General features: G+C 33.5%; 1 protein-coding gene across 1 annotated transcript; it reads left to right on the top strand.

Moving 5' to 3' along the window:
- The first annotated feature begins 11 nt into the window (after window positions 1-11).
- On the top strand, window positions 12-14,586 carry MS3_00007146 (uncharacterized protein). The gene is made up of 5 exons (XM_051215401.1): window positions 12-291; window positions 322-465; window positions 497-4,026; window positions 6,251-6,612; window positions 12,410-14,586. Exons 1-3 carry the CDS (start codon window positions 93-95, stop codon window positions 949-951), a joined length of 798 nt encoding a protein of 265 aa, XP_051065901.1. The 5' UTR covers window positions 12-92; the 3' UTR covers window positions 952-4,026; window positions 6,251-6,612; window positions 12,410-14,586.
- Window positions 14,587-14,935: the final 349 nt, after the last annotated feature.

Raw genomic sequence — 14,935 nt, forward strand, 5'->3', positions numbered from 1 at the left:
ACCCACTACACGAATGAACTGAGTACAAGTGGTGTTTTCAAATATACATATGTTTCTTGTGGTTTGCGCGGACACCACATATTTCTTCAGTAATGGTACAAGGGTCTCCGACAGATAACGGAGCCTGGAGATGGGTTGTTGTTTTTGGTGCATTCATTTCGCACTTCATAACTTGTGGCTTTGAGAAGGGATATTCGATCATTTATGTCGAAATCATACGGGTATACGGTACAAGTGCTGCGATGGCAGCAAGTCTCGGAGGTTTCGCATCAGCAGTTCGTTTACTATTAGGTTTGTTCATAATTTTAATCATTCTTTTAGCCCCTTTGTCGGTTTCATTGAGTAATATTTATTCTGAACAGAAAGTAGTAATGGCCGGTGGGATACTAACGTTTCTGGGTCTGCTCATATCAGCATTAAGTGACCATTTCGCCCTTGTTTTCATCGGATATGGAGTTATATTTGGTAAACTCGATAAATAATTAAACTACTTTAGGTTTCGGATTAACTCTCACATTTACACCCTCACTAGTCATATGTACATATTACTTTCACGAACGTCGTGCTACCGCTCTCAGTCTTTCTCTGGCTGGATGTGGCTTTGCCACGATGATTTTGCCGTATTTTTTCTACTACTTGATTTCTCAATATGGACTTTCTGGAGCTCTGATAATGCTTTCTGCGTTCAGTTTGCATTATTGTGTTGCTGGTGCTTTATACTTCAAAAACGACTTCGTAAAAGAGACTGCTGAATCCAAATTTGACTCAGAGAATGACAAATTGACTTTGCGCTCGCGAGTTTCCAGGTACCTCTGCTTGCTATTGAAGATCAAAATTGCATCTGGAGTATGGGTAAAGCTATTTTTATTTTCATTCATCTTGAACATGATGGGCTCAGGCCCAGTCACAACCCTATTAATCGATTATTCGAAGCAGCTAGGGGTAAGTTGAGTCTCTTTTCGATTCAAGTGATCATTTTGGGGAGGGAAAAGCTCCCCAGTTATAATGAGCCTTGTTTTTCCTATATTTACACTAGTGTGTCCCAGCTGTTAGTCCCAATAGTAAAACTCTATTGAGTTCCACTCCTCAATAGGGCTACATTTTGGGTGTTTATCTTCATTGCTGACAATTCTTAGTTCTATCATTCTTTGGTGATGGTAGATTGTCCGGATCATTACTTAAAGGCATCCATCACAGGCTTTTCTGGTTTTTTCATCCTTTCAAATCATTAGGTGTAATGAAATCTTTAGACAGTGCTGGAGAGGTAAGAGGCCATATGGTAATGTGCTAACAAAATGGTTTTCGCTTGCATTGTAAACTTTCATTGTTATTATCATACCTAAGATCAGCTAGCTGAACTCAACCTGTGTCCTAAATGTTGAATGTGAATGATTATCCCAGGACTAGATTACCAATAATTCAGCTGTCCATATCACGAAAGTTGGTGTCTAATTAAAGTGGCTGAATGGGAAATTGGAACATCAGTGGTTTGTGCATCAAACTACTGCTGCTACCATACGTTTTGGGCACTCGCAAAAATCATTTGTAACGGCTTCGTTTCATGTTTTGAGAAACCTTCACTTGCTCAATAAAATTGTAAGATAACCCCACCTATATCACTACTGAAATTGACATACTTAAACCGTCTACAGCCGTCACAGCAGACTAAATTGCTACATCATTATATAATAGTTAATACGAACCGAGCGATAAAAGCTCAAGGAAAGTAGGAAACTTTCAAAAGACAGGACTATTGGCCGACAAAGGATCTGATAAAGTGATGCAGTTTCTAATGTAAACATTTGTAGGACAATTTGAAGTCTCAAACATATAGGAATGTAGAATAAGAACTTTCATACTTCACTTACAAGAAAAAAAGCGAGTAATCTTTCATATTCAGGCTTGGATTTTGAATCCCACACATACTGATTAACTCTATGACAGAACCAAAGAAAGGTGTACTTGAATAAAGTACCCAATCTCTTTGGTTATCTATATGTTTTTATGAGTGAAATTATGATTTCCGTATCATCACTTTGTATTTGACCGTGTTAGAAAATAAAGCTAGCCACATCAAACGAATCACCGTCACCCAATTTAAACTACATTTTAATTTCGACTAACGTACTTTGAAATGTTTTCAACTCAAAATCAAACCTTCCTACTCAAAATATATACTCAATTGAGTGTTTCTTCAATTCTATGTTACCAGAGTTATAAAGCTTGATAATAAATAATTAATTAACTAAATAATTAATTAACTAAAACCGTTCTGAAATTAGATTATGGCCAGTTGGGTTGTGGTGAATTGCGGAAAATCTAGTTTTTCCCAGTTACGTCGATGCCGATTTGGTTTTTATTTGTCTTCTCTTCAGTTCAATATTTACAAAGTGGCGGCTAAGTATAACATACAGTCAGTCTCACCTAATACCATTGAGGCCACTGAAGAGAATTTTTGGTTGTCACACAAACCAAACGTCTCAGCCCAGCATATTAACTTGTATACGATTACTGAGTTGTATTCGACCATTTTGTTGTTTCTATCTATATTAATTTCTTATGATTTCATCTATTTTTCTACATGATATACCGGTAGCGCACTTCGTAAGTTTGTAAATTGTTGGCCAAACGATATTTTGATGTGATAGTTGATAAAGAGAACTTAGTGGGTTTTCAGTAAACAAATAATTGTATTTATTTTTTTATATGACAACGTAGTTGTGCCTGTAATCATCCAGTAAATAAACGTTTGTACCCTGTACGAGTAATAAACAGGTTCAACTGGTTTCCCACTGCGAAATCTCTAGGATTTGATTTGAAGATATCGTCTACTTATTTGTACGATTTATATTAAAGTAAAAGATCATAGCTTATGGTTGCTGATATTATTTGCATGTGTTTGCTAAATAAACCACTCGAAGTTTATATATCCACTTGTGATATAGTGGTTACAATTTCAACCATCAGGTCGTGGGTTACAACTTTTCTCCATCCACATCAGTTTAGACATTTGAGCATTGCCACCAGTCCAACACAAAAATGTGTGACTCCAAGTCGTGGACATAAACCTTCACTTGAGTTACAGCAAACTAAGCTAAATGAGTGAATACATGATGAAGTGCAGAGAATTTTAACAAAGAGGCAACTTACTCAGCATTTTGTTTAGCAGGATTTTAAGTTGTAGCTACTTAGTATACAAATATTTTTTGAAGGCTTGGCCAAAGCAAGAAAATTTTTGATTTGCAAACGACGCCTATTCTGTCAATAAAATAAACCCATAGATTGTAGTTACACTTCTATTTTGTTTAGTTTTGCTTAGTTACATAGAACTTGGTAAGAGTCTAATCTACATCATATGCTAAATTTCGACGCCCGAAATTCTAACTAGCATCAAATTCTGAATGCAAGAAAATGATTGCTACGACACTATCGTAAGACTGTTAAAGGATTGTAGTTTTCATAAGCAAAATTGACTCGTCAGTCTACTCGCTTCCTTATATGGAAGTATTTGCTGGTAATTTAATACTAAACATCTGGATAGTCTAAGTATTCATCCATTAACGGTTAATTTCTTGCAACAAATCTAGCCATAACTTCTACGGAGTGTCTAGAATTTACTTTCTGAATTTTAAAAACAGTGTCATTTAAAATTCTTTTTAACCTTTAAGGTAATCGGCGCTCAGTCAGTACAATTACTTACTATTGAAGGTACAGTACAGTTGGTGATGCGGATAGCTCTGGGATTCATTTTCGATTACCGTTTCATAAAACCGCATAGAGGTATTATATGGACTGGAGGAATAGCATTTTCTTCTGTAATAATTATCTTTATTGCATTTGCCTCTCAATTGAAGTATTTGTCCGCTCTTATGTTTTTGCGAGGGTTATTTTTGGCTCTTTACATCTCTCAGCAAGCTGTAGTTTTATCGGATTTATGTGAAGGACAACCAGAAACAACGAGTCAAACAATTGCTATTGCACAAATCTGCAAAGGATTAGGAACGTTGATTGGATCTTACTTTTCTGGCAAGTTATTTAGTTGTACTTAATTACTTGGTTTTAGATTATCCAGGTGGTCATAAAACTGAGTCATTTCATCTTACTTGGTTTTTATGAAGTTGCTAGGCAAAATACTTCATACATTAAGTTGCATATAGATCATTTAATAGTTCCCGTAATAATAATCCAGGTGGAATTCTATAGTCTATTCAGAAATTGTTGTATAGTACATCAAAATACCAGCGCTTTAAGTGCTAGTGTAAAATTTTTCCATTACACAGAACAAGTCATCAGTTATTAATTAAAAGTTATTAAGATTAACTGTTTGTGGGGCATGGATTAAATTAAAGCATGTTCCTCTCAGGCCTTTGTTGGGACACTCTGACAGTTATCTCTAACGGATACTCGAGGAAGACTATAATCTTCGTGCGTAAAATTATAAATATGTTGTTTTTCTTATTGCGACTCCTACTTCTCTTCAACCTTGTTTATTTCGAATATAATTACGTTCCTAGTCAATTGTGTTCTGAATTGGGGCTTCTTGAGTGAAGTGAAGTGTCAAAAGAATACTAAGCAATAAAAGTAGCTAGGTGGTAATGAGAGAGATCCTAATAGCAACATAATAAAATCTTATTTTTAAGAACAGTTAATCAGTACGTTTAAATAAAGAGAACAAAGTTCCTGGTATTATGAGGATTTTAAAAGCTTTTGAAATTCGGTCTATAAAATGAGAGACTTCGTCTTGTCATAGGACTTCATTGCTTCTTGTTTTAGTCAGTCCACATTTTATTGAGTTGCTACGTTTTCATAACACCTGCTTATGACGTATGTTATGGTTAGGGTTTGTTGCTATATAATCAACGCACCAACTATCTGAGTGACTATGAAACATAGAAATGAAAATTATATAAAAACTAAATATACAGATGATTGAATTTTGACCTTTCAAAATTATTTTTCACTATATAGTGAGAAAAACAACTATGATTTTGTTTTGACACAAAGAATCAGGGGAGCGAAATATCCAGTAAACAATAGTAGTATTGTTTACACAATAACGATGAAGTTTATTGATTGAATAGGATTCGAGACTATATTTCAAACTAACTGATTATTGAATAGTAACCAATATCCTTTTCGCCTATTCTTTGGCACTGAACTGCTCTTATCAACCACGTTACAGTGTGTGGCCCCTAATTAAGTGGCTGCATGTCGTGCTGCACTGTTTGGTGGTTAAAGGAAATGGATGCTCCCCTCAAGACTACTGGTGGATGCTATTTAGCACGGGGCTTTCACCCCGAACCACCTAACATTAATAATAGGTCACTTGAAAATTCTTTCAATCAGACATGAGGGATGAAGTACTGAGAGGCAATATACTGTAGTAAGAATATCAATTAATATAGGGTTGATTTATTGTTATCTTTTTATCTTGTGTTTACCTATTGACAATTTACTACGACTTTATTTCTTTACACTATCAAATCAATATCATATATGTTGATCCATTTGATTAAAATTGTGTCAACTCCTATATTCATCGACTAAAATATTCGTTCGCTATAAAAAATCGTGCCAGAATTGCACAATTTTGAGTCTTAGATTAGTCTAGTTTTTTAGTTTTTAATTGTAAATAATTAGTGAGTGTTCGTCGGTATACATTGTTGACAATTCCTAAACTAAGATAATTCATGCGTTCATTACTCCTCTGAACTAAAAGCGCTACTATTTATTGACAAAGTGAAATGAGACTACTACTTCTCGGCACGAATTGAAGTAAGCATCTATCACTGAATCTGTTCCATTAAATACTGTTTTCTTTCAAGTGGAATGAATAACTGTAAATTGTCTGGCATAGTTCGATCCTTGAAATCGATAATATTTACAGTGCTTTTTTGTTCAAGTAAAACAATGTTTAATTATGCAGATTCCTCGAAAAATCTACATAACACTTAGGATATACAACAAGGACCTTATCCGTCAAGATGGGACATCCTTAGCTGTTAGTACCTAATTATACAGAATCATGTACTCTGTTTCCAGCCCCACTGTTTGTATGGAGATTGCAAAAACTGTTCGACTTTCTAGACATAATCAGGTGAAGGAGGATTTGAATCAGTTACTTCTTTTGGAAACCGAGTGCTCTAACCACACTATCTGTGCTTCTCTGTTTGTATTTACAAATAATAGTCATTGAAACAATTTAATATGATCAATCATTTCTATATGCTAACTTTTTTTTCTTCATCAGGTCTAATCAAAGATTATACTGAAGATTATCGTCCTGCCTTCATTTTCCTTGGTATAATGCAATTCATTGGTTTTATCACAGCGATTACTTCTATTATGTGGGCGCGAATAAATTTACGTAAAGAAAAATGTTTACTTGCTGCTGACAATTTATTATCTAATACTAGTGTTGCAAATGTTTCAGAAGCTTCATTATCACAACCGGTGTTAAATGAAAATAAAACCTCAAATAATAATCAACCTAGTCCTTCTTCATCTCCTCTCTTTATCCATAAGGAGATTAATGAAACAAGTACACTTCAAAATCCTAAAATATGATATTTTTTTTGGTAATAAGATGTCTTCACTTCTTACACTATTCAAGTGAGTAAAATATCTACACTGTGATTGTTTTTATTGAGTTTCAACAGTTAGATATGTTATTTCATGATTTAAGATTTAAATTCTTTTTAGACATTCATCTGCTTTAGTGATAATGTCAGTCAGTCAGTCAGCTACAACGTAGGACCAGGCACATATATGCATCGGTCCAAGTTGCCATACCTCATTAACACAGCAAGATGGACACAGGATTCATAAAAGTAGTTAATTCAGAGGTGGTAATATATAAAAGAAAAACTGCAATAAGGATATATTACAGGAAGAAAGAATTAATTCGTAGGAAGAAAGATATGAAGCGATTTTAATCTCTTAGTTTAAGGGAAGACAGAGATTTTATACACCGACGCCATTGTGATCGATTCTGAGCCATGTCACCAAGAGTCTCCAACCATTGGTTACAACAGTCACGCGGACCCCAACCAAGTTGTCTGCATCTACCAACATGGCTCAGATTAGAAGTTATTGACTTCAAGCACTGATGCCACGTTTTGGTTTCACCACCCCTAACTTTCTTCCAACCATCCCGAACACCGGTCCTTTCTTTTGATTAAAATATCTACTCTTTACTTAGTGGTAATTTTCTTATCAAAGTACACTATATAGAAGAGTATTTTTTCGAAGTATTAAAAGAATTTTAACGGTGGTGAAAATAGTTTAAAGAATCCATATCGTAATACTATCACCGTCTACTTTTGTTTGTCCTGGATTCCCAAGAATTCATATTAACCTATAAATGCATAGAAATAAATATTATATTTGTAATATCCCAGTGAGTAGAAAAATGAGATTTTCGAACGTTTCGTGACTTAGTGTAAGTCATTTCTTCAGAGAATAAATAACCAAATTAAACAAAAACACATCACACCAAACATTTCAAAAGAAGAACTGAAAGCTGTGCATTCACTTCAAAAAGACAAAACGATTATCATCACAATAGCCGACAAAGGCAACACAACATTAGTCATGAATAAAACAGATTATATTAATAAAGCTCTTAAACATCTCTCAACAGGACCATATGAAAAGATCAATCCGGAAAATTCTCTAGCGATTAAGAATAAAGTCAAATCAGAAACAAATCAACTTTTGAAAGAGCTAAAACTAGTCATTGTTGTCTCGCCTTGGTTTGCTCTGCATCCCAAATCATGTAGTGTCTCACGGTTTTACGGTTTATCGAAAACTTGTAAACCAGATATCCCTCCAAGACCGATAGTAGATTTTACTAACACACCAACATATGCTCTATCGAAATATCTTACGGTTATGACCCAGCTATTCCTATTGCTTAGTATTCTCGGACACCGATTCACTCGACAAGTTCCCAAATCAGAACACGGTTCAACTAAGAAAGAGATTATAACACTTAGCAACATATTAAAACCACTACAACCTAACTTACATAATATGATTAAAGATACATATGACTTTAAATCAAAATTATCGGAACTAATTATCGAGAAGAATGAGATCATGGTAAGCTTTGATGTCGTTTCTTTATACACCAGTATTCCCATTGATAAATGCTTAGATTTCACCAGTGGCTTACTAGAGAACGACAATACTCTTCCTGACAAATGTCCGTTGAGCATCAGTCTAATCATGAGATCCTTAAAACTATGCTTAAATTCGACGCTATTCACTTTTAACGGGTTGTTATACAAACAAACTAGCGGTGTGGCATTGGGATCCCCCGTGTCCCCGATTGTAGCCAACCTTTTTATGGCACACATAGAATCCAATATCTTCACTCACGACATTATTCCACGAATTTGGCTTAGATATGTAGATGATACATTTGTTGTGATAAAAAAGACTCATCGAAGATCTTTTTCAAAACCAATAAATACACTTTCATCTCACATCAAATTCACGAATGAAAATGAAAATGTACATGGTGAGCTACCATTCTTGGATTGCTTAGTAAAAAGAAATCCAAATGGAAGTCTAAACCTATCCATTTACCGAAAACCGACGCACTCAAATCGTTATATTGACTTCCATTCAGTGCTAAGATCTTGCTAGCCTTAAATCTTTTTAGAAGAGCTAACAAGATCGTCACATCAGAAGAAAGCAAAAAAGGAATATAATTAGTATCTTACAATTTAATAATTTTCCTATGAAGATTATCAGAAGTTTATTAAAACAAGACGGTCTAGTGCGTTATAATAATAATTCGAATGAAATACCATGGATTGGTACTGCAGTTTTACCATAACGTCATGGCACAATAGAAGAACTCCAAAGAATCTTAAAACAACACAGAATTAAAGTATATTACAAAACAACGAACACACTTCGAATTACTTTAGTTCGCTTAAAAGATAAAATCCCTTTCATGTCCACACAGAACTGCGTCTACAAATTAGGTTGTATCGATTGCGATGCCTTCTATATTGGAGAGTCATCTCGAGAAATCTTGACTAGAGCCAAAGAACATATTAGGCACACAAAGAAACCTCTTAACGGTCCCGTAGAATTGGATCAACTTCAAATTAAATCGGCAATAGCAGTTCATGCCATTTTCAACAACCACCAAACTGATTTTAAAAATATCAAAATATTGCAAGAAGGCTTTTCCAATTACAAAGAAAGGGGAGTAGCTGAAGCGTTCCATATAATGCTTAATCCTACTTCGCTCAATAGAAAACAAGGCCTTACCATACATCTTACATGGACTATCTATCCTAGCCATTCAGTCTGATCGTATTTACAGTTCACACTATCATCTTACAAATTATACTCGATTCTTTCTCACCATAAATGTCACACTATTTTTCACCCTTAAACAATACACGCATACATACACACAAATTTACATACATATCGCTTATAAATCACCTTGACCGAAATTACATGACATTAACCTATTCAGACCTGTTTTTTGATTGACCACATATTATTCTTATTGTTCCGTTGTGCTATTTGAACTTGGATCAATTTTAATTTGGTTATTTATTCTCTGAAGAAGTGACTTACACTAAGTCACGAAACGTCAGAAAATCTCATTTTTCTACTCATTAGGATATTACAAATATATTAATTTTGTTTATAACAATCTACCCAATGCTCAATTTATTCGAAATTATCAAATCAAACCTTGGTAATGATACCTATAAATGCATAGTTGATTTTTGAAGATGAATAAAGTAGTGATAAAACCATATTGATATCGGAAAACATTGTGTAATTCCATTCTTATATATTTATATATAAATGTTCTTAACAAGTATATGTGTGATCAAATTGTTCGAAATGTACTGTGCTAATATATCACATAGTTCCGATCATCTTCATCTTCTCATTACACTATCAAAGTTTATCAAACGGACTAATTGCTTCAAATTTCTTATATTTGAGTTTAAACTCTTTGGTGTAAGCAATAGAGTCCAACCTGAACGACTTTACTGTTTGTTATGGGTTAAATAATAACGACATAAATTGGAATACGATTCAACTAAAAAATTGGTATGTGGTCGATTCATCATTGACGATCAATTTAGAATCTAATTATACAGTATCCCTTAACAATTTGTTAAGTGGTAGATAATAAGATTGACTAAGTTAGCATTTACTTCTTGATGTTACACTACCTATTCGAATGAAATCTGTTATAAAAATACACCTGATCAACTATAAATGAGTATATGGATACTGTCACCAATTGTTATCGTGCGGCTAGGCTTGTTTATGCTCTGAAGCTTTCATTTAACTTTCTAAATAAACTGGAAGAGCCAAACTTAAATGTTTCTGTCATTATCATCTTGAAGAACTGTAAAAAAATTTTAGTTATCCGTGATATTTTATATGTATAAAATGTGCTGACCCTTATACTTCAGGAATACATACACATTATTTAGTAACTGCTTGGTCTAACAAACTAATCATTCTTTCATATGGTGATAGTCATCTTGCTTAACCACCAAAAATGAAGTCATCAGTTAAACTTTCTTCAGAAACTTCATATCTTAACTCATACATTCTAAGCTGTGTAAATTTGACTTTGTCTTTATTAGTTTTGAAATGTAAAAAATGCCCATGTTGTGAATTAGAACAACATATAAATATAAGCGAACAATATTGTTTGCGATTAGATCTTCATTAGACTTTACTCTAATATACAGTATTATTTATATGCATATAAACCTGTTATCACATTAACAAATTGTACTCTTTACTTACTATGTTTATTTATGTAATCTATTCCACCGTTATCACTGAATCATAGACTACCTTGATTGGTTTAATAATTTCGTAATATGGATATAAATATTACTGTTTATTAGTTTTAACATTTGAGTGGTCTCTGCTTAGAAACCGATGTTTTGATTCAATGATATAGATATCAATGCACTTAATTAACATCAAACCAATGAACTAAATAGTACCATAAAGCTACAATTCATGTGAACATCATACTTCTTAATCGAAATCAATTTGATCGTAGTGTTTTACATTAAGTCTAATATAATATACTAACCATCTCTTATCAAATCTCATAATACACAGTATCATGTGAATATAATTTAGAAAAATTTGACTTCAATGTTTTTCATCTTCATCATTACAATTGAAATAAGTGATATGAAAGTGTTTGACAACATTCTTTTTATCAAATTAAAAAAAAAACATACCAAATTTCCAGTAAATGTTACTAATATGCTGTAGAACTTGTGAAATGTTTCAAAATGAATAAATTTAAATCAGAAACTAAAAAATTTCATGACAATTTTATAAACTGAAGATATTTGATAGAATAAATTACAGAATGAAATAAAACCTTTTAATACTGCGGCTTGTGCTCCTACACGAGGAGTAACAGGCTTAAGTAAGTAAGTAATACTGCGCTTTCTTCGATTCAGATACAAGATAGCTTTTGATTGAGTTAATTATTCAACCTTAAGGTAACCATTTGATAAATTAAACCACACATCACACCTACCAAAAGTTCCATTGTGTAAAAATGTCTCTCTTAATATGATTTGATGAAAGATGGTTAGCAGTGGTATCCATGACGTGCGTTTCGTCCTATTTGGGACTCGTCAGCTGGATGTACCTGCATCTCAGAGTCAACGTTCACCCTGCGACCCGAACCCAGTACCGTCCGCTTCAAACGTCATCGCGTTATCCACTTAGCTACTGAGTGCTGATAGCTACTTGCTTGTGCAATAAGGTGAAGTTAAATTCATTTAGTATTGGTTGTTTGAATCTTTCCATTAATATTTAGGACTGCATGAACATCAACTCTGAGATGCAGGTAGATCCAGCTGATGAGTCACAAGTAGGACGAAATGCGCATCCTGGGTTCCACTGTTAGCTACTATCCATCTTTGCTTATAGTGCTTGTGAATTAAGACAATCCGCACAGTATACACATATGCCAATAAGAGACTGATCAATTTCAGTCCTAAACATCAATGGGAAGATTCAAACAACCAATACAAAATGGATATATCACATAATGGTTTACATGTGTTTGTTTCTCACTAATTACTTAGTGTAACTTATAAGTCCAGTACTGAGTCTGCGAGATCTACTGATACAACCTGGTCACCCAAACAGAAGTATGTGACATGTGGTTTAAACTTATAGCGTAATGATTGAAAGCCTAATAATTTAACCAGTAATCTATCGGAATAAACAAGCTTCCACACAGTTTTGTATTACCTCTCCAAACAACACATGCTTATGGAGTTGTTTTTGCACTATCAATATTATACTGATACCTAATTAACCATCAAACTAACTTCATTCTTTTTATTTTGTTTTTATGTTTCTTTAGGATGGAGTAATCATTTATCAACCTAAAACAGATTTGTATATGTATATAAACATTTTATTTCTGTTTATAACAAACTGTTGTGTCAATTTCATAGATTATGCAGAGTATTTCTTCATTTCCGAACGCTATTCTTACACTATTACTCAGCTATTTGTTTATTATCTTTTTTCATTTTCTCATACCCGGTTATCTTTAACCGATAGTACCATATGTATATATCCTTTAATTTGTCGACAAATCAACTGATAAACAATCTGAGCAATTTTTCTTATGATGAACTATCGTGTAACTATTCATTTCACTGACTTTGTTTATCCTTACAGGTGTAGTAAAATTGTACCAGATGCAGTAGCTGTACTGCTAAAAAACACTCATCTATTGACAATTGGTGTCGGGTTTTTCATTAAAAGGTTAATCTATTAGGTAGCGTTTCGCTATCTATTACCTCAAGCGTGTAAAATATGGACTAGCACTACGTAGAGATTATTACGTTGTCAACTTTTATCGACTGAGATGACGATGATGTATGTTACCTACGTCTACTGAGATGCTCTTTCTTGACTAGCTTAAGAGCCTTTTGTAAAGAGATTTAAAGGTGGTCACTTCATAGTAACGATTTCAGTCTAAAAAGTCACTGAAGACCATCATGAACTGTGTTTAGAAGAGAAAACACTCCTTATGGTGTCAGATAGCTAATCGGAATCTATATTTGGTAGCTTTAGATAATATGGCTCATACTTGGTAGAAGTAATGTAAATTAAGGCTAAACCTCAATCATCATCATACTATTCTATGTTTTGTTTATTCTTTTTGACTTGCTTTCTTTCCTATTTTTATTAATTTATCCCTGTTGGTATTACTGTTCGCTCATTGTTCAACTCCTTGTTAATCTATTCTTTTTATGCTGAGATGTAGTTTAGAACTTTTTATGGACAAGTATATGGATCAATCTTTACATTTGACGTCAAATAAAGCTACTTCTGTAAGTCACACACACAGACACAAGGTGCTTAAGCGAAAGGACCTTAAAAACCAGCCTGAGCTGCAGACGAAACGTATACCTTCTGTGTAAACTACTTTCAGCGGTGTGTATGTAAAAGCTTGGAAACCAACAATTGAACAATACTTACAATGGCGCTTATAAACCATTATTCATACAATGTTCATTAAAGTTAAAGATATATATGTCTAATGCTTTTAATGTAATTGTCTTCGTGATGATGAATTTACGTTCCAAACTTTATATCGACTGATTACCTACTACTACTTTGCGATTGAAACCAATTATCTTTATATATGCAGCTTATAATATTTGTGTTAGCAGTTTTACATGAACTAGATTGTCATCGTCCTGCTTGACCTAAGTTTCATTTTAACTGACGTTCACTAGCAAGGCGCAACTGAGGTTTCGAGGAAACTGATGCTTTTATTGAGATTAGAACCCTTTCACAGTCAGACTTTACTACTAAGTTACGAATAATTCCCTAATGAATCCAAAATAGAATGTAACCCAAGTCTATGAATTTCAGCCGATCATTCCTAACAACTTGATAGTAAACAAAGTTCATTTAATATGCAGTTATTTAGATTAGTGACTACACCGAAGTATAGTTAATAGAACTTCATCAATACTAGGAGTTCTACGCTACGACATCACATAGTGCCCATTCTCAGGTTTATAAACTTAGTTGCTATTAAAAATTTAAGTTTTCCTTATATGTGCCAAGACAATTTATTTTTACTTGAAACCTGCCTTAATAATCCTTTATCGTTTAATAATCCATTAGGTGGTGTTGAATTTTCTATCCTCTCTATAACACTATTTCTCATTCTGATACTTCTTGTTATTGATTCAGCTAAACTTCATTCGTTGTTCATATAAAATACTATCGAAAATTCTATTACACTGTTCTGAATGCTTCTTTTAAATACAAGAATACCATTTTGTAGATTAACTTCGTCTTCTTATTACATTACCCAGACATATAAAAAAGATCACTTTTTAATTTAATTTGAAATTGAGGCCTTTTCACATTGTCTCCAAGTTACAACCCTCTATAAGATTAAAGTGTACTACTCGTAACGACGTCTGTTGGCTACAGTGTCACAAATGATGTAATTCAATTACTGTTAACTTTTGTTTTAGGGTTGCAAAAAAATGAATGAACACGTCTATCTAATGATTCATCACTAAAAGTTTATTTAAGTCATCTATGACGGTTTTATGCATACGCGCCTAAACGAGTGTCTCTCATTTCTATTGATCAACGTTGTTTTGACAGCGTTTGCAATCCTGTGTTTGGTGAATTCATTCTTATAACCTTAAACATTTTTAAAAGTAAATCTATCACTTACTTTTCAAAAATATCACGTTTATGGCCAATTCGAACTTATGACAATCTGCGTATTACATAGCAGTTGACTGCATTTATAATGGTGTGTTTTTTTTTTCAAAGAAAAGCGTCCATTTTCTTGATTGTAACCTCAACGCTTGAAAATAAATCAAAGAATTATTATTTCATAACA

This window comes from Schistosoma haematobium, chromosome 4 (assembly GCF_000699445.3).
Source record: "Schistosoma haematobium chromosome 4, whole genome shotgun sequence".
In the NCBI taxonomy this organism is placed as follows: domain Eukaryota; kingdom Metazoa; phylum Platyhelminthes; class Trematoda; order Strigeidida; family Schistosomatidae; genus Schistosoma; species Schistosoma haematobium.